The 18486-nt window shown below is 39.1% G+C and overlaps 1 protein-coding gene across 3 annotated transcripts in view; it reads left to right on the forward strand.

Moving 5' to 3' along the window:
- The window catches only part of scn4aa (sodium channel, voltage-gated, type IV, alpha, a), a 28207-nt gene that overhangs the window by 6056 nt on the left and 3665 nt on the right, over window positions 1–18486 (forward strand). Inside the window, exons 1-26 of one of the 3 annotated variants that reach the window (XM_041816257.1) lie at window positions 3136–3229; window positions 4261–4564; window positions 4784–4902; window positions 5025–5114; window positions 5213–5341; window positions 5701–5792; window positions 5909–6181; window positions 6276–6339; window positions 6493–6634; window positions 6759–6959; window positions 7092–7262; window positions 7444–7573; window positions 8014–8252; window positions 8369–8542; window positions 8657–9013; window positions 12225–12710; window positions 13843–13881; window positions 14029–14161; window positions 14283–14437; window positions 14553–14726; window positions 14822–14944; window positions 15723–16004; window positions 16101–16154; window positions 17567–17704; window positions 17819–17923; window positions 18197–18467. In XM_041816257.1, the coding sequence (XP_041672191.1) occupies window positions 4310–4564; window positions 4784–4902; window positions 5025–5114; window positions 5213–5341; window positions 5701–5792; window positions 5909–6181; window positions 6276–6339; window positions 6493–6634; window positions 6759–6959; window positions 7092–7262; window positions 7444–7573; window positions 8014–8252; window positions 8369–8542; window positions 8657–9013; window positions 12225–12710; window positions 13843–13881; window positions 14029–14161; window positions 14283–14437; window positions 14553–14726; window positions 14822–14944; window positions 15723–16004; window positions 16101–16154; window positions 17567–17704; window positions 17819–17923; window positions 18197–18467 (4396 nt within the window). In that variant the 5' untranslated portion in view covers window positions 3136–3229; window positions 4261–4309. Of the gene's footprint in view, window positions 1–3135; window positions 3230–4260; window positions 4565–4783; window positions 4903–5024; window positions 5115–5212; window positions 5342–5700; window positions 5793–5908; window positions 6182–6275; window positions 6340–6492; window positions 6635–6758; window positions 6960–7091; window positions 7263–7443; window positions 7574–8013; window positions 8253–8368; window positions 8543–8656; window positions 9014–12224; window positions 12711–13842; window positions 13882–14028; window positions 14162–14282; window positions 14438–14552; window positions 14727–14821; window positions 14945–15722; window positions 16005–16100; window positions 16155–17566; window positions 17705–17818; window positions 17924–18196; window positions 18468–18486 lie in introns of those variants that run through there. The other 2 variants (XM_041816256.1, XM_041816258.1) reach the window with 2 other exon arrangements.

An 18486-nucleotide genomic window follows, 5' to 3' on the forward strand; every position in this document is an offset into this window, starting at 1 on the left:
CTGTAAATTTACATGCACAGTTAAGTCAAAATTTGACCATTTAACTGATCTACTGTCCTTATCCCTGTAAACAAGCACTAAAGGATAAAGGATTTTTTTTTTAACCTAGGTCTGACTCTGCTATGGTAGGCACCACAGTGCCCCTAAGCTAGACACTGTGGGTCTTTCTTCCCATTGATCTGTTGCTTCATATACCAAACAACCAAAAGCTAGAATTATACATTTAGGCTGATTTAGTAAATCAGTGTAAATCCTTCAGCAGTTTGTATCCCTCTGTCCAAAAATCTGTGGTTCACGCTCTAGGCAAGGCAAGGCAAATTTATTTGTATAGCACATTTCAGCAGCAAGGCAATTCAAAGTGCCTCACAAGCTCTAACACTTGCCATACTGTTAACTTTGTCTTGTTTTCTTCCAAGCTTTCTTCAACTTAAATATGCTATTTGACTTGAAAGCCAAAGGCCTTGCGTAGAAAACCAAGGCCAGATTGGGCCTCATAAAGGTTTATACATGCAAGAGTAAATCAGCTTCCAGCTATATATTATATCTTGTAGTGTTGTTCCAACCTCTAAAGATTTGACTTGACTTGATTTTAGTCAACCTAACATGTTTATAGATTATAAATATCCAGTCTTAGTTGAAATTAAAAAGTGAACTGACTTTGTCCAACTGTATGCACTGTATCTCAGTGTTAATCTCGTCAACTGAAACTATGACAAAAAATGTTTGTTGATGGCCTTTTTTTCCATGACCATAAAAAGACTAAGACAAGCCAAAGATTGATCTGAAATGAATAAAACTGACAAAAAGGAAGTTTAGTTTTCATCAAGAAGACTCAACTAGACTAAAATGAAATTTAGTTTTCACTGGGCATTAAAAATTCATGATATTTCTCCACTGAAAGTAAAAAACAATGTATCTGTATCTCTTTTGCCTCTCACCTGTAGATAGCAGGGACCCCAGGTTTGGCAAGGTGCATATAACACACTACAAAGAATTGGTACCAGATTTAGGCAAGAGAATTAAATCTTGGACTAAAACTAGACTAAAATGTTTTAGAGTTTTTGTCGACTAAAACTAGACTAAAACTATAAAGGGTTGAAATAACTAAAATATGACTAAAACTAAAAGACATGATCAAAAGACGAAGACTAAAATTGAAAATAGCTGTCAAAATTAACACTGCTATATTTAGGCACATGAAACAAGTTCTTTTAACAATACACATCATTAATAAAAAATATTGTGTTGATGGCCCTTACTAGATTTTAGACGTCTGACTTTAGGAACATCAACCAAAGACAGATTCCTCCAATACACTTGTCATGTTAAAGCATTTAAATAACTGTGAAGGCTCGAACAGGTTGTACTACACAATATTTTAGGGGGATCTATGGATTGTCAAATAACTCTTTAGATAAAAAAAAACAAACAACCCTGGAACAGAGCAGACTGACATAAAAAAACTAATAGTCAACTGTTACATGAACTTGCACATGATTTGATTTGATTTGAACACACATAAGAGTCAACAGCTTATCTTAAACTAACATACACATGCTGCTTCAATACAAACACAAACTTTTGCTATCTGTTTCAGACCTTGATTACAATTTGGACCTCTGCAGCTTTCATCAGCAGGATTTCTTTACCTTTCTGGTCCACAGTGGTCCATTTCAATAGTATTGTTATTCTAATCTTCACTGTCTTCGCAGTTTCTTCTTTGATATTTACTTCATGGGGTCTGGCATTACAAGGGTCAGGTATGATAGAACTGGTTAGTACCCCGACACCTGCCATACTGTAGATGCAGAGTAATAGCTGATATATACACTTTTGGAGCCTTGTAAACTTGTATTGGTTAATCCAACAGTAAAAGGGCTGTTGCCGGCAGATCATATTTTACAGTGAACTTGTCTCCATATTTGTAACTGTTCGGTTGGTGTGTCAGAGAGTTACAGGCTTTACTCCCATGTTGAAAACCACAGGACAAAATACATGCATGTTGAACTAGCTTCACTTTAGTGAAATACTGCTTTTGAAGTTGGAGAATGAGATACAGTATCTATGTTTTCCACCCCTATAATGTCCATCTACATTTGAAGCATTCTCTTAAACTTTGAAATCGAGAAGGGAGTTTATTTTTGGTCATGTTTTAAAATGAGTTTCACTGTGATACAGGAATCTTTTTCCAACACTGAATATCATGATCTTGCCATTACTCTTGGCTAATCCTGTGAAGACACAAACGGACAAAGTACTGATGGTGCCAAAACATATTATTTACCTGACTGACACAGCAGACAAGGCAACAGCTTCTTTGGGACATCTTTTTTGAGACTGGCAGGGGTTCACCTGAGGCACAAAGCTTCTTTTTTAAATTTATTTTTTAGGCTTTTGGATAGAGTTGGAAATAAGCTGGAGAGGAGCCAAAGGTCAGACTTGAACCAGGGCCCCTCGATTGTAGGACCATGGCCTATGTACATGGGCCGCAACCTAACCATTAGGCTATCAGCGCCCTGGCACCAAGCTCTTTTAAAAAGGGACACTTGATGGCTTCAGCAGTTACGGCGTGATGTAATGCAATCAGGAAATGTTCCCCATAAGCAAAGGAGAAACACATCCAGCCTCAGGATGTGTATTTTAAGGTTGGCTCATGGCTGAGGGCAGCGGGGCCCACGGCTCCCAGAACGGGGGTATTGAAATGGGATGATGAAGGGGAAACTGACTTGGAGGGCAAGTCAAAAGGAAGAAGTAGGAAGTTGTAGGGTAGGGTTTGCTTTGTGACCTGAATGGTTACAGGTTACTATTTTTTAGCAGAACAAAGGGGACGCTGATCCATAAATTACTTCCTCCAGAAGAAAGCAGACCTCATCAGTTCTGGTATGATTGATATAGGATGGTGCCTTGATGAGTGATAGGGTTTAGACTTAATGTATGAAATAGGGACTTAGAGCCTCAGGTGTCATGTAGCAGGGTGGTAGGGGGATGTAAAGTGCAGATAAGGGTGTGGAGTGTAAAGCTTAGTGTGTTTGAGGCCCCATGTAAAATAGAAGGTATAGAGAAGAGAGCCAGCCTGGTAAGATAAGTTGGCATGCTGTCCTGTTTATCGGAGGGATGTGAGGCGCACAGCGAAGGCTCAGCCAGGAAGGAATGAGCAGAGTCATCGGGCCCCTGTAACACGACGCTCCGTCTTGATTGCCTGTAGCAGCTGGGCAGCCACCGTATCTGTGTGAGCGTGAGCGCCTCCTCATGTGAATGTATATTTTTTGTTTAAGTGAAGTGGTTTGGGGTGCTCACATAAATTATTGTGCGTGATCAATGGCTGTAACTGTGCCCTGATGTATCTGTTGCTGACATTTTGATAGCTGAGTTTTATTTTCGGTTCCTTATATATGTCTGCCTGCCTATTACAGCCTCTCACTGGCTTATTTGTTTATATGGTTCATAATAAAACGGTTGCATTACTTGTACTTTTTGTTGTCATTGTTTAAAATGTGTGCACATTATACATATGCTTTTTCAATTCTTGCAAGAGGTAATGCCGAAAGCCAATGCAGTGACAAATATGGATACTTTTTATTATACTGCATACATAGATCATTTTAATACCTTGTTTTGAAATAGATGCAAATTGCATGGTGGCATTGTTTCACTTTTACACATATATAGTCATTTATGTGTACCATACAGCCATACCATACACGTAGAGTTGTGTAACTACACAATTTAAAAAATGCTTTTATACAGGACCCTTCTATCTTAATCACCCAGAAGCATTATAAGACTCTTCACTAAGGCCAGAAAAGCACTACTTCATTATGTCAGTGATAGCCCAGCCTAACCTTAGCTGCTCCAGACGAAAGTAGGCAGGTTGCTAAATACATCAAAGGATGAAAGCAAATGCCACTTGGACCTGATGTGAAGCGTCTGCTAAGCTAATAAGTAATCTGATGTAGCCACACAAATAATGTCATGGTCTCTTTAGAACGGTGGGAAAGTCCAAGCTCCTGTCCTGAGTGTCTCCTTTTTGTTTTTTGTTTTTTTTATCATTTAATTAATTGTGGTCACAAGAATATGCAAAACTGATGAAGACTGGAGAGCAGAACAAAAGCATACCCAAACTTGTGTCACAATATTCATCATGTCAAGATTCCTCATATTCATCTTTTAATCCATACAAAGGTTAAAATAGTTCACCTTGATTTGTAGTGCAGCAGAAGATATATTAAAATTCTTTGTTCACAAATTTTCTTTCAACAGCTCTTCATAGGTAGAACCCGGTGTGGTGGTAACCCTTCGCGATGCGAAGATGGCGGCCCTGCTCCCTCTCCCAGGCACCGATGCGTTCCGCCGCTTCACCAAGGAATCATTGGCGGAGATCGAGAGGCTCAAGGAGGAAAGAAAAAAGGCCGCAGAAGTAGAGGGCCATGGGGAGGAAGAGCCAACGGCCCCACATCCGGATCTGGAGGCGGGCAAGAGTTTGCCCTTAATCTATGGCGACCCTCCACCAGAGCTTCTCAACACACCTCTGGAGGACCTGGACCCCTTCTACAAAGCACAGAGCGTCAGTTTTAGCAAATCTGCGAAAAGTTTCACTGGGCTTTTTGCAAGTTAGAATTTATGACTTAAAACGTTGGTCATTACACTTGCTAAAAGTATTAGTTATGCAATGTATACTATCTTATTTTTGTATGCATATGTTACATTTAATCGTTAAAAAATTTTAATTATTAACTGACAATAAAACAACTTTGCATTTACAAATTTAATCTTTGTTTTTCAGACGTTTATTGTGATCACCAAAGGAAACACAATCTATAGGTTCAATGCTGAACCCGCTTGCTACATTCTGAGCCCCTTTAGTTTGGTTAGAAGAGGAGCCATTAAGATTCTCATACATTCATATCCTTTGTACCACTGTGGTTTTAACTTTTAAATTATAAAATAAACTGGGCATGAAGTTGTGAACTGTAATTAAATGAGGAAATGTGATGTACATGTTTGTTTCCTTAACCCTAAATTAAATTATTTAGCATGTTCATCATGATAACAATTCTATCAAATTGTGTATTCATGACAATGAGCAATCCACCAGCATGGAGTAAAACTGTTGAGTAAGTACTTAATCATCATAGTTTTCTTCATTTATTGCTTTTCAAGGAGGCTTTTATTATCTTATATTCTATTAACTAGTGACTACTATTTTTTTCAGGTATGTTTTCACTGGTATTTATACCTTTGAGGCAACCGTCAAAGTGTTGTCCAGAGGTTTCTGTGTTGGATCTTTTACATTCCTCAGAGATCCATGGAATTGGCTGGATTTCATGGTGATTAGCATGGCGTAAGTATCTGTGTACAAAAATCTAACAATGTTGCTGTTGATAATTTAAGAAATATAACAACTGCTTTCTGGTTATATTCCTCCTCGAGGTATTCAAACTGCCAGGCGTTGAATGCACGGTAGTGGGTTAACCAGAATGGCTGGGGTGGTTATAGATAAACCCTCAAAGCATTCTTGAGATACTGCATTCACAAGCAAGGGATGACCTTAACCTCTGACCTATCACCTCAAAAGTCTAAACCAATCATCCTTGAGTTGGACTGGACATTTGTGCAAAGTTTGAAGAAAATGTGAAGACATAATATATCAAGCTGTGACTGGCTTTTGGCTATGACAGTCGTGTAAATTTCTTCCCACAGATATATCACTGAGTTTGTTGACCTTGGAAATGTGTCAGCCCTCAGGACGTTCCGTGTACTTCGAGCCCTTAAAACAATTACTGTGATTCCTGGTAAGGTGACAGAACCCACTCATGTTTGAATTTTTTCATACTGTTTCATATTTTCTGTTGCCATTTGACTTCCAGAGATATACTGTACCCTGAACGTATCTATTTTGCTTTGTTAGGTTTGAAAACCATCGTGGCCGCCTTGATCCAGTCAGTGAAGAAAATGGTGGATGTCATGATTTTGACCGTCTTTGCCCTTGCTGTGTTTGCCCTTGTTGGCCTTCAACTTTTTATGGGAAATCTTCGGCAGAAATGCATACGATGGCCCATAGATTTGTTTAACACCACCAACTCTTTCAATGACACAGAATTCTTCAATGACACCATGGGCTTTAACGACACTTCTTATTCCAACATTACCTTCAATTTCATGGAATATATTGAAAACACAGGTATTGCATAATATACATATAATTCTATTTTTCTTATCATAAGCTGCCACTGTCCTCAATGAAGAAAATCAGTTTCTTAACTTTGTTGTTTTAGATAATCACTATTACCTGGATGGCAGTCCAGATGCTTTACTTTGTGGAAACAGCTCTGATGCTGGGTATGTGTCGTAGTTTAAACAATCTGGTCTGTTTATCTTTCAATACTGATCCCAAGTGAAAATTTATCTTATTAAGTCCTGCCTTGATGAATTAGTGTTGCTTGATTTGATGGATGGGAGAACAATTGCAGCATACTGACTCTTTGTTGATAGAAAGTGCCCTGAAGGATACACGTGCATGAAGGCTGGGAGGAACCCCAACTTTGGCTACACCAGTTTTGACTCTTTTGGCTGGGCTTTTCTGGCCCTCTTCAGACTCATGACTCAGGACTACTGGGAGAACCTGTTCCAGCTGGTTGGTCCTTCTTTATTTGTTGAACATATTCATATCCTTTAAATTAAACTTTGCTTCTTAAAATTCAGGTTGTGAAAAGAATTTTGTCCTTAGTTCTCGTAGCTTCTTTTTGCTCTAATCACAGATACTCCGGGCGGCTGGCAAGACGTACATGCTGTTCTTTGTTGTAATCATCTTTCTGGGCTCCTTTTACCTCATTAACCTCATCCTGGCTGTGGTAGCAATGGCTTATGATGAACAAAATCAGGCAACTCAGCGAGAGGCCATAGAGAAAGAAGAGGAGTTCCAGCGACTACTGGAGCAACTCAAGAATCAGCAGGAACAGGTAACTTTCACAGGGAATAAAGTGACAGCTAACAACATAACAATACATTTACTTTCTACATTGCCTATTTTTATCAACTGAACTTAACCCTTTGTGTAAGACTGAGGCAATGATGTACTTTTTATCCAACAGGCTCAGGTTCTTGGAAGTCGAGCTACTTTAACCAGTAAAAAGTCACTGAGCCATCACACTGTGTCTGAGCTGGCGGATGATGAACAGGGCCTTGAACAAGATGAAGTTATCAAGGACTGTAATGGAAGACTTGTTCCCCGTCTGTTGATAAGAGCTCCCACCATGAACCAGGTTTGTCAGCCATCATCTGGTCTCAATTAATCGGGATAAAAAGTCAAAAAGTCGACAATTTGAAAATCCAAACATTGGCAGGAACAGTTCTTTTAAGATATCATTCTGAAGAGGTTGTTGTAAAGTCCTCTGGTTTTGGCATGCAAGTTGCCAACTAAATATTTATTTTCATGTTTTGCAGGCTCCCGCAGATTATGAAGTGAGAGAGAAGTCAATAGGCTCTTTGCAGAGCATGCTACATGTGGATGAACCAGGCCTGAAACAGCGAACTGCCAGTGCTTTGACTGTGCTTACTATTGCTGCAATGGAAGGTATGCCAATACTCTTTTTGTGCCAATAGGAGAGGATGACACATAAATAGCGACATTTTTTTTTGCTTACTGTTTTAGGCAGCAGGTTATACCCAGTTACAAGTGCAGAAGTTTTCCAGGGAATGAAGGAATACACATGGCTTAGCTGAGGGTTCTTATTTGTGATGCTCTAATCACAACTGTAATTGCTTAGATTATCAAGCAGTTGTTATCATTATACACTGAACCGTCCTAAGCCAATACAGTAGCATTGTCTTGAGCTCATTATAGTCAATCTGATGATGGAGAAATTCCTGTCAACCTCAAGTGTCAAGACCTCAGGGTGTTAAGCTATTGCTATTTCAGCTCAACTGATACTTGGCACAGAAGAGACACTCATCATTGCTTCCCTGAATGATTGCAGTAGACTACCAAAATTTTTGGCCTGTCTGTTTGTCTAGAGTTGGAGGAAGCTCAGAGGCCATGTCCACCTGGCTGGTACAAGTTTGCTGACATTTTCCTGAAGTGGGACTGCTGCCCACAGTGGGTGATGTTAAAAAAGTGGGTGTACTTCATAGTCATGGACCCTTTTGTTGACTTGGCCATCACCATTTGCATCGTGCTCAACACCCTCTTCATGGCAATGGAGCACTACCCCATGACACCAGAGTTCGACAACATGCTCTATGTTGGAAATCTGGTGATTATGTGTCCTACATTTAAATTTAACTGCATAAATATCGTTACATATCTGTCCTAATCTACTGAGAGGCTAACAACGAAAATGTATGACTCCCCTCTCTCTGACTTTCACAGGTTTTCACGGGGATCTTCACAGCAGAAATGTTCTTCAAGCTCATTGCAATGGATCCCTACTACTACTTCCAGGTTGGCTGGAACATTTTTGACAGCATCATTGTCACTCTGAGTCTGGTGGAGCTGGGGCTGGCAAATGTTCAGGGCCTGTCAGTCCTCAGGTCATTTCGTCTGGTAAGAAACCACAATTGATGATAGATAATTATTCATGCCCTCTATCCACAATGGCTTTACTTTCTAACTCATACTTTTCTTTGTTTGTTTTTTTCCGTCCTCAACTGGAGATAGCTCAGAGTCTTCAAACTGGCCAAGTCCTGGCCAACGCTCAACATGTTGATCAAGATTATTGGTAACTCAGTGGGAGCTTTAGGAAACCTGACGTTGGTGCTGGCCATCATCGTCTTCATCTTTGCCGTGGTGGGTATGCAACTCTTTGGCAAGAGCTATAAGGACTGCGTGTGCAAGATATCCACTGAGTGCGAACTGCCACGTTGGCACATGAACGACTTCTTCCACTCGTTCCTCATCGTCTTCCGCATCTTGTGTGGGGAGTGGATCGAGACCATGTGGGACTGCATGGAGGTTGCTGGCCCTGGGATGTGTTTAATTGTCTTCATGATGGTCATGGTCATTGGAAATCTGGTGGTGAGTGCAACAACTACTGCTGATGCCTACTGTAAAGCTGAGACATCCAGACATTCAATCTTACCTTCACATTTAGACCAGAAACAGAATTAATGCAAAAGTTATGCTGGGGATGATTTGTTGTTTCAGGTAACAGATAGATTAATAAAACCTCAAAGGGCCTTTCAAGGAGGCACATCCCTGGGCGCAGATCGCCAAGTGGTCAAAAATAAATCTTTTTTTTTTTTTTATTCCCCAAAGGAGGCACACCCTTAGTTTATCAGATTTAAAAAATGATTTACATTTGGAGAGATGTATTTGAAAAGGTTGTTGTAATCTGGGAGCACTCGCCGGGAAGGTCTTTGTTTCAAACCTGCCATGTAGTGGGGTTGGATCTGTGTTGGTTTTCTACAGGATTCCAGCTTCCTTCCACAATCCAAAGACATGTAAACCATGCAAACTGGCCAAACAAAATTTGCCCATGCCCATGAACAAGCTATGTAAAAAGGGCTTCTGTGTGATTGCCTGACAACCTGCTCCCAGTGTAACCTGCCTCGCTCCAGCTACCCCAACCCTTCTACTGAATCTGGTATAGCTAACAGATTGATGGATTGAATGCTGTGAGGTAAATTTTAGTAAATTATCCTCTTTTGCATAACTGATCATCACACAGTTTCAGAAGACATCAAAAATATGTAGTACACTGAGACTTTTTACCTAATAGGGGCCTCTACATCATCAAAAGCACAATTCAAACATGATAATTTAAGTTCATCAGGTTTTTTTTTTATATATATCCAGTGCAACTACTTGTCTGAAAGCAGCTCAGTTTCATCAAATAAAACACTTGTTCCTAAGTCTTAAAATCAGGGTTAGTAGACATGATGATTTTTATCTCATTGCAGTTTTGTCACTTTACAGATGTTGCTAATATCCACATACATTACATATTCAGTGGATGGTCATTCTTGTGCTAGAAGACTCTACCACTCAATTACAATATCTGAATGTTTTGCAACTCTTACAACTGTGAGGCTGTAAAGCTGACAAATCGTTTTGCAGAATATTTCTAAATCTAACACTTGGCTTACTATAATGCCATGAGATTTGTGGTATGCATATCCCAGTAGGCTATTGTTAACCCCAATGCTTAGGGATGCCAAGGACAGACAGACAGAACTAGGGAGAAAATTGTATCCACCAGAGGGCACTATAATGATAAAAAAAATACTATTAGTTCAGCTGATAACTGTTGAATTGATTTAGTTGCATGCAACTGTACCTTTTAGGTCGTGTTGAATAAAAAGGAGTCCCTGGAGAATGGGAATACTGTCCCTGACATTTTCCCCTGGCCTCTTAGGTGTACAGATGATCACTCTTTGACATCATTTAAGCATCAAATGTAATGACTAAAGCCAAAACCATTTCCTCTAAGGTTATTTATAGAAATAGAAAGGAAATGGCTCATTGTCAAGCTTACAAAGATTGGCTTCACTTTGCAAAATGTTATGGATTTGTTGAGTCTCGCATCATTCTCTAAACCCTCCACCTTTACCTAACATATAAATGCACATATTTGCACTGACATTTAAGACAAACAATATATTCAAACCCTTCAAAGGAGCAGGGTTCTATTTATATCAGATGACTTGAGCTGCTAAACAGTGGTTTTGACCTTGAGTATGTGCTAAGATCCAGCTCATGCAAGTATGCTGCCACTGAGGGAACAAACACAGACAGCTGAGCGAGCAGAGCTCAGGTGGCAGGGGCAGCGGCTGTTAAGGAAAAGTAATTTGATAGCAGATTGGACTGTAATTGATGAAGAGGTTATCATATTGGACCATCAGTGTCACAGTTTATTGAGCACAGTGGATTCAGAATATATGCTTATTATTTTGTGTCTAGTTTTCACTTCAGCCCATTCAGGGTTAAACATGTTTCGGAATTTCCTCACTTTCTTCATCATCACACAGTTGTGTTAATAATTGGAAAATCACTGTAGTGATAATTCTGAGATTTGGGAAGCATTATTTTGAGCATCCCACACGCTTAAACTATCGTATCAGTTTCTAATCTCCTCTGTGGAGCATGGGGTTTGTGCAACTCATCTTTTCCACTTAGCCCTATTTACTGATTCACAGCTCCTGCACAGGATCAGACTAACCCTGGCCCATGTAACCATGATCTCCCGCTAAACCTGGGAAATAGGAACCGAGATATTGACTCACAGGTTTAAAAACTAAAGATAGCTGTGTCTGCAACAGGAGGCAGATAACATAATATTTATTGATGCGCCATCACAGGACCGATTTTATATGTGATGTGAATGTGAGACAGTCTAGACTTTTGTGCAGTTTGGTATTGCCAATGTTGTGACTCTGCAATAGGTGGCTGAAACTGTAGTTTGACAACAGATGAGTCTGGAAAAGACCAGAAGTTGACAAGCCACCATTACTGTGGAGGCGTCTCACCACAATAACCGCACATTTGAATGAAGGCTGACTGGAGAAGCTAATGTTTTGTCATTAGTTTTAGCTGCTCTAATAGTAAAAATAAACTTTATCTTTAGAAAAAAAAACAGTGAGTATCCATTAAACTAGCATTTGTCTTACGAATAGTCCACCTGTATGAAGGCAGGCACTTAACATTGATTCACTGACTGCACAGAGGACTGAAATATTACTTAGTGTAGGATCAATGCAATCAGAGGTAATTGTCTCTGTTCACTTTTTCCAGTTGCAAGAAAGAAATGCATGTGGCATTACAGAGCAGGTCCATTAGCAGAATTAACTGGATGGATGGTAAAGTTTTTCTGTTGTCAAGTAATATCTAAAGAGAGCCAAGAGTTCCTGATTAAGGTATCAGTATCAGAAGCTGTAAAGTGTCTTAAAGCCAACTCATTAAGCTTCTGTCACAGCTGGCAGACACCACACTTGTCTCAGCAGATATGGCAGACACCACAACATCTCAGTGTCCAAAAATTAGCCATCAGATTTGGCTTTATATGGGACTATAAAGTATTCATTCATCCTTTGTTTCTGATCCATTGATCACTGCTATAAGTTGAAAATTTGGGATATTTTGCATACTGTTAATGAACACTATAAAAGAGATTGTGTGCCTTCCTTTAAAGTTTTGCATATACACACAAAAAACGAAAAGGGAAACTGTTAAAGTTTTGTTTTAAATATAAGGGTGTATTTCCCATTACCTATATGACTTTTTTCCCCAGGTGTTGAACCTCTTCCTGGCCTTGCTGCTCAGCTCGTTTAGCGGAGACAACCTCTCAGCAGGGGATGATGATGGAGAGATGAACAATCTCCAGATTGCTATTGGAAGGATCACACGTGGCGTCGACTGGCTGAAAGCGTTTGTCATTCGAACAATTCTGCAGATTCTAGGCAGGAAGCCCAAGGAGCCTGACGTGTCTGGAGAGGGCCCAGAGGACGGCGATGGCGAGGATCCTAAAACAGAGCAAATTGAAATGAACCACTTGGACACCAGTCAGAATTTTAAAATGGCAGATGGAATATGTAATAGCATAGTTGAAGGCCGACCTTCTGGATTTATTGTGGACGGAGAGCTGAATCTTCATGTTCCAATTGCTCTGGAAGAGTCTGACTACGAAAACACTGATGATGATGAAGATGATGAGGACGATGCAGAGGATGCTAATGACTCAGCAAAGTCAGACGACAAATATAATTTACATGACAAAGTAAGAGCAGTGTATTTATCAAGCAAACTTGAGTTTGCGATAAGGCAGTCAAAATATTCCAAGACTTTTTTCGAAACCACATGCTTTAAACAATACAACCTCTGGTTGTTGTTTTTTGTTAGAGCTGCAAAATACAGCATACAAAACGATGCACAGTCATATTTTCTGTATTAAGTAGCTGTGAGCAAAGATTGACAGAGAGAGAATGAGAATAGAGCAGAGGTGCAAGATAAGGAGAAAGAGAGGTAGTGCAGGTTGTGACAACAAAGCAATGACACAGAGGAGGCAAGTTCATTTCTGATTTCACCATCCAAAGAACACATTGACAACTCAACACAAAAAATGCAGGAAGGTACTGGAGTTTGTGACAATCTGATTGCTGCTTAAGTCACAGTCCTTTCTATCAACTGCTTATCTCTCTGCTCCTCCTTTTGCCATAATGCTAACTGCTTTATTCACTGGTCAGCAAATACAATTTATTATACATGAGCCCCTTTAACATCTCATTAAAATGCACGTTAACATGAGTTTCTCATGAAGAAGAACAGAGAGCAGAGGACGTAGACGTTGACACCACCTGATAAATTAGGGTTTTAATTTACACCATGACCTGTGCACACTTGGTTGTGAGCTTCACATTCCTGAATAAAGACTGACACCCATAAAATGTCCTAAATAGGACATAAAAGAAATTATAGCCAGAGAGCAGGATCACTGCATTCCCTTCTTCTGGGTTATAAACAGCAACTAATATTGTAATTTGATAATACGTTATTTTGGAGAAAACTCTCATTTATTTTGCCTGTCTAGTTTTGGTTTGTGTTCAGTGACCCTTTCTAACATGCAGGTTTAAAAGAAATAGTAACTATATTAACCAGTTTGGGGTTTCCAGGAGGTAAATTTGCAGTATCATATCAAAACTGAAAATTCTGATATTGTGATAACTCTAGTTTGCATGGTGGATTACAAGGTACTTTCTGGAGTTTAAAAGTGACTACAATATTTGCACACTTAAATGTAATGTGAGCATATGTAGCGCAGTTCTGCAAGCACCAATTGAAGTATAGAATATGACAACTTTACTGCTTATAATGTCTTAGTAATACTCATTCTCTTTTCTGTGATTTTCAAGAACTCAGAAGACCAAACCAGTATGCGGGATGATGTCAAAGTGAGTAACTCTGTAGACCTACATAGGTATTATGCTATTACACATATGCTAAGGTCATTACTTTGGTTCTGCTCCAAATAACTGAGTAAAAATGTGTATTTCGTACAGCAGCTTTATGACTGAGCTTCAATTGTAATTCTTGACTAGCTCATGGGTGCTTTAGATGATGGGGATTCATCAGTGTGTAGCACAGCGGACTATCAACCACCTGAGCCTGAGCCAGAAGAGGAGGAAGAAGAAGAGCCAGACCCTGTAGAACCAGAGGAGTGCTTCACTGAAAGTAAAACAACATTCATAAAACCACAAAACTACATTTTAACCATGAACTGTTATTCTCACAGACTTTAACTTTTGGCACGATTGCTCATTCTGTTAAAACCTGATCCCACATCTCTTCTCAGACTGTGTGAAGCGTTGGCCATGCCTGACTGTGGATATCACCCAAGGTCGAGGGAAGTTGTGGTGGAACCTACGCAGGACTTGCTTCACTATTGTGGAGCATGACTGGTTTGAAACCTTCATCATCTTTATGATCCTTCTTAGCAGTGGTGCTCTGGTGAGTGCTGTCATCTGTGCAACAAATTTAGAAATGTTGACTGTTTAAGATCGTGTCAGGATACTGAATTACTGTTAGAAAACTGATCTAGCTATCTCAAATCTTCTTTTGGCAGGCTTTTGAAGATATACACATAGAAAGACGTCGAACCATCAAAATTATTCTGGAGTATGCTGACAAAGTTTTCACCTATGTCTTCATCATTGAGATGCTCCTTAAATGGGTCGCATATGGCTTTAAAACCTACTTCACCAACGCTTGGTGTTGGTTGGATTTCTTCATTGTAGATGTAAGTTTTAATTTCTTCATACAGAATAGTAATGATTCGGATCAATCAAAGTCTATTGTAACACTTGAATAGGAGATGTTTTGATTCTGCCACAGGTTTCCCTGGTTAGTTTAGTTGCCAACTGGATGGGCTACTCTGACCTTGGACCAATCAAATCACTCAGAACTCTAAGGGCACTTAGACCTCTTCGAGCGTTGTCCAGATTTGAGGGGATGAGGGTATGTCATCGGCCGATAAATCACGATAAAGCAATGTGCATGTCTTAACATTGTTTTATTTTTTAAAAAAAAGTAGCTTTGTCATCATAGACTGACTTAGAGATGGGCAATATGGGCCAAAGTTTATCAGGTTTTTTGCTCCCTACAGTAATGGTTTTTAACACTGTACTACATTATTAAAAAGGGATTGTGCATTTAAATGTATGCTGCAGGCTATAACCCCCTTCTCCTCCTAAAACAAGCCAGTGATGTGATACTTAATCATCTCTGTGGATGAAATCAGAGAACGATACTTTAATAAGTCTGCGTGTTCAGTTCTCAGTATGTTATAGCTCGTAACTTAATCTGTATGGTTTGAAGTTTTGTTTACAGCACACCATTAGACTGATTGCCTGCAAAATTAGCATCTATATAAATATGCCAGTCCCATGACTTCCAGATGTACCTTGATAATCACGCTTGCACTAGTATTAGATAATCATTTGGCTGTAGCTGACTTTTGCATCCCAAGACTGGATCTGTTGCTGCTTGCTAAAAAATACAGATGGAAACTGTTAAAATTCTAAACTCATTCATTCACTTCATTTAGAATTTTAACCATAATCACACTAATTTGACTGGCTTTCCCTCTGTGTTGAATGCATGCTTGCACCACTGCTGTATGGCAGAGCCAAAAGGTAAGAGAAGTGGTAAAACTTGATGGAAATAGCAACAATACTAGGTCTATACATCCATATTAAACCTACTTAGTTCTGACAGAGCTGTCTCTTTTGGACAGGTGGTGGTGAACGCTCTAGTCGGAGCAATACCCTCCATCTTCAATGTGCTGCTGGTTTGTCTGATATTTTGGCTCATCTTCAGCATCATGGGAGTGAACCTGTTTGCTGGGAAGTTCTACCGCTGCATCAATACTACCACAGATGAGCTCTTCCCTATGTCTGAGGTCAACAATTTCAGCGACTGCATGGCTCTCAAAGAACTGACTCAAGAGGCCCGCTGGGTCAATGTCAAAGTCAACTATGACAATGTGGGAAAAGGCTACCTGTCCCTGCTTCAAGTGGTCAGTGCTGCTTCCATTAATACAGTTTTGGAAAATCTTAGATACATTAAAGTTGTTTTCAATGAAAGAGCCTGAAACAATGTTTTGTAATTTTAGGCAACATTTAAAGGTTGGATGGACATCATGTATGCTGCTGTTGACTCAAGAGAGGTAATGTCTCTGTTAAAAACACTTTTGAAGCCCTTTGTTCATTATGTATCTGCTTATGGCAAGAGTCGTTAACAACATAAAAATTGTGGGGATCCATGATATTGGATTTTTGCAGATATCTGATATGCTGATGTCTAGAAATTAATTTTACCCAATACCAATATTGATACAGATATTTAAATGTAGTTCAGACCCAAAACTTCATTCATTAAAACATACAATTAAAAGTTGGAGGGCAAACAAATTTACAAGTTTTAGTCCTTAAAACACACTTTAAAGGGTAAGGAATGAATGAGAGTGAAGGCTGATGTACACCTGTTGGTCCAGCCTAAAACTCCACTTATTTATTTTTTTGTACAGCCAATATTTACAACTGATAATGGGAGATTTTTATAGCAAAAATATCAGCTGTAAATATCAGCAGAAATTTGGTTTTTACCACAACCAGTAGTTTACTTTATTGCTATTTTCTATACTGATATGCTGATGATATCATACATCCCTAAAAACTGCCTATGCACATAGAACCTTTCATTATCAGACTCAGACCAAATCTATTAAGTTATGCAGTACAGTGGGTGGGTGGGTGGGGTGGGGGATGAATTTAACCCCTTAAAGCCTGTTGTATCATATTTGCTACTTACTTTTATGATACCTCTATCTAATCAATATGATCAATACATTACTAAAAGAAAAAACTTCTGAATACAATCTTATAAATAATAAAAATTCCCTCAAGTGGATTATCAGTTACCAAAAACACCTAATATATCAAATGAGATACAAAAAATATATATGTTAAATTTTATGGAAATTTTGATTTTTTTTTTTTTGAAATTTCAGTAGAAAGTTGGATAATAATTTCAGTCCCAAAAAATATAATTTTCTGGCTATAACTTATGTTTTCAGGCGTTAATGGGTTAAAAATTTGTCCGTGAAGGAAAAACACATATTCAATTACCAGATAGCTTTCAAAAACGTAAGTTATTTTGTGATCAACAGTGTTGATATATAACTTTTAAAGTGTACCAGAAATCAATCTGCTTTGCCTCACAAAAACTGCACAGTAATCAGGAATAAGGTGTGTCAAGGAAAAAGCCACAAGGCAGCTTTTCACTGATTTGCAGTAAGCTTTAACTCTGTCCATAGGCCAAGCATTGATGACTGCATCTGTTGAGAGTTGACCAGATTTGCTGATTCACCAGCAGGATTTTTATGAAGGGTGTTCTCAGTAACCATGGGGAAAGGGTGCAAGAATGAAATGCTGGTAGGGGGAGTATAGTTATTAAATAATATAGCACCAGTAAACAATGTCAGCAGGGTTGAGATGCAGCAAAACTATCTGCCTCTTCAAAAAATTGTCAAACTTTGACTTTAACAAAGTGATGCTTTTAATGTTTTGTTTCTTTCAGATACTGGAGCAACCCTCATATGAGATCAACCTCTACATGTACATGTACTTTGTCATTTTCATCATCTTTGGCTCCTTCTTCACACTGAATCTCTTCATCGGTGTCATTATTGACAATTTCAACCAACAAAAGAAAAAGATAAGTCCTACACTATCAACACAGCACAGCTGTGATATGCAAAGACTGTGAACCATTCAAAGGTGTCACAAAATCAAAGCATCTAAAATAATTTTGTATTATGTTACTCTTTACTTTGGAGATAAAGACATCTTTATGACTGAGGAACAAAAGAAGTACTACGATGCCATGAAGAAACTTGGTTCCAAGAAGCCACAAAAGCCAATTCCACGTCCGACTGTATGTCACGCATGTACAACTGCATGCATGTTTATATTACCAAAATGAAGGCAAGAAATGTGATTTACATTGTTTAGGAAACATTCAAACTGACTGTATTTGTTTACTACAATGTTTGGTGTTACAAATTATAAACTTGGTAAGCCCAAGTAATAGCACATCAGCCTGGCATGCTTGGTATGGCGCTGTCATTAGCGACCCCTACGCTGACCTTTTCTGCACACTGCTGGTGTTAACTGGCCTAATGACCCCACATCTCTCTGTGACCTACAGAACCTAATCCAGGGAATGGTGTTTGACTTCATCAGTCAGCAGTTCTTTGACATCTTCATCATGGTGCTAATCTGCCTCAATATGGTGACCATGATGGTGGAGACGGACGACCAAAGTCCAGAGAAGGAAGATTTCCTCTTTAAAGTAAATGTGGCTTTCATCGTTGTGTTCACTGGAGAGTGTGTGCTAAAGCTCTTTGCCCTACGACAATACTTCTTCACCAATGGATGGAATGTTTTCGACTTTGTTGTGGTCATATTGTCCATAGCAGGTAGGTACTTCATAATATG

This window comes from Cheilinus undulatus, linkage group 20 (genome assembly GCF_018320785.1).
Source record: "Cheilinus undulatus linkage group 20, ASM1832078v1, whole genome shotgun sequence".
In the NCBI taxonomy this organism is placed as follows: domain Eukaryota; kingdom Metazoa; phylum Chordata; class Actinopteri; order Labriformes; family Labridae; genus Cheilinus; species Cheilinus undulatus.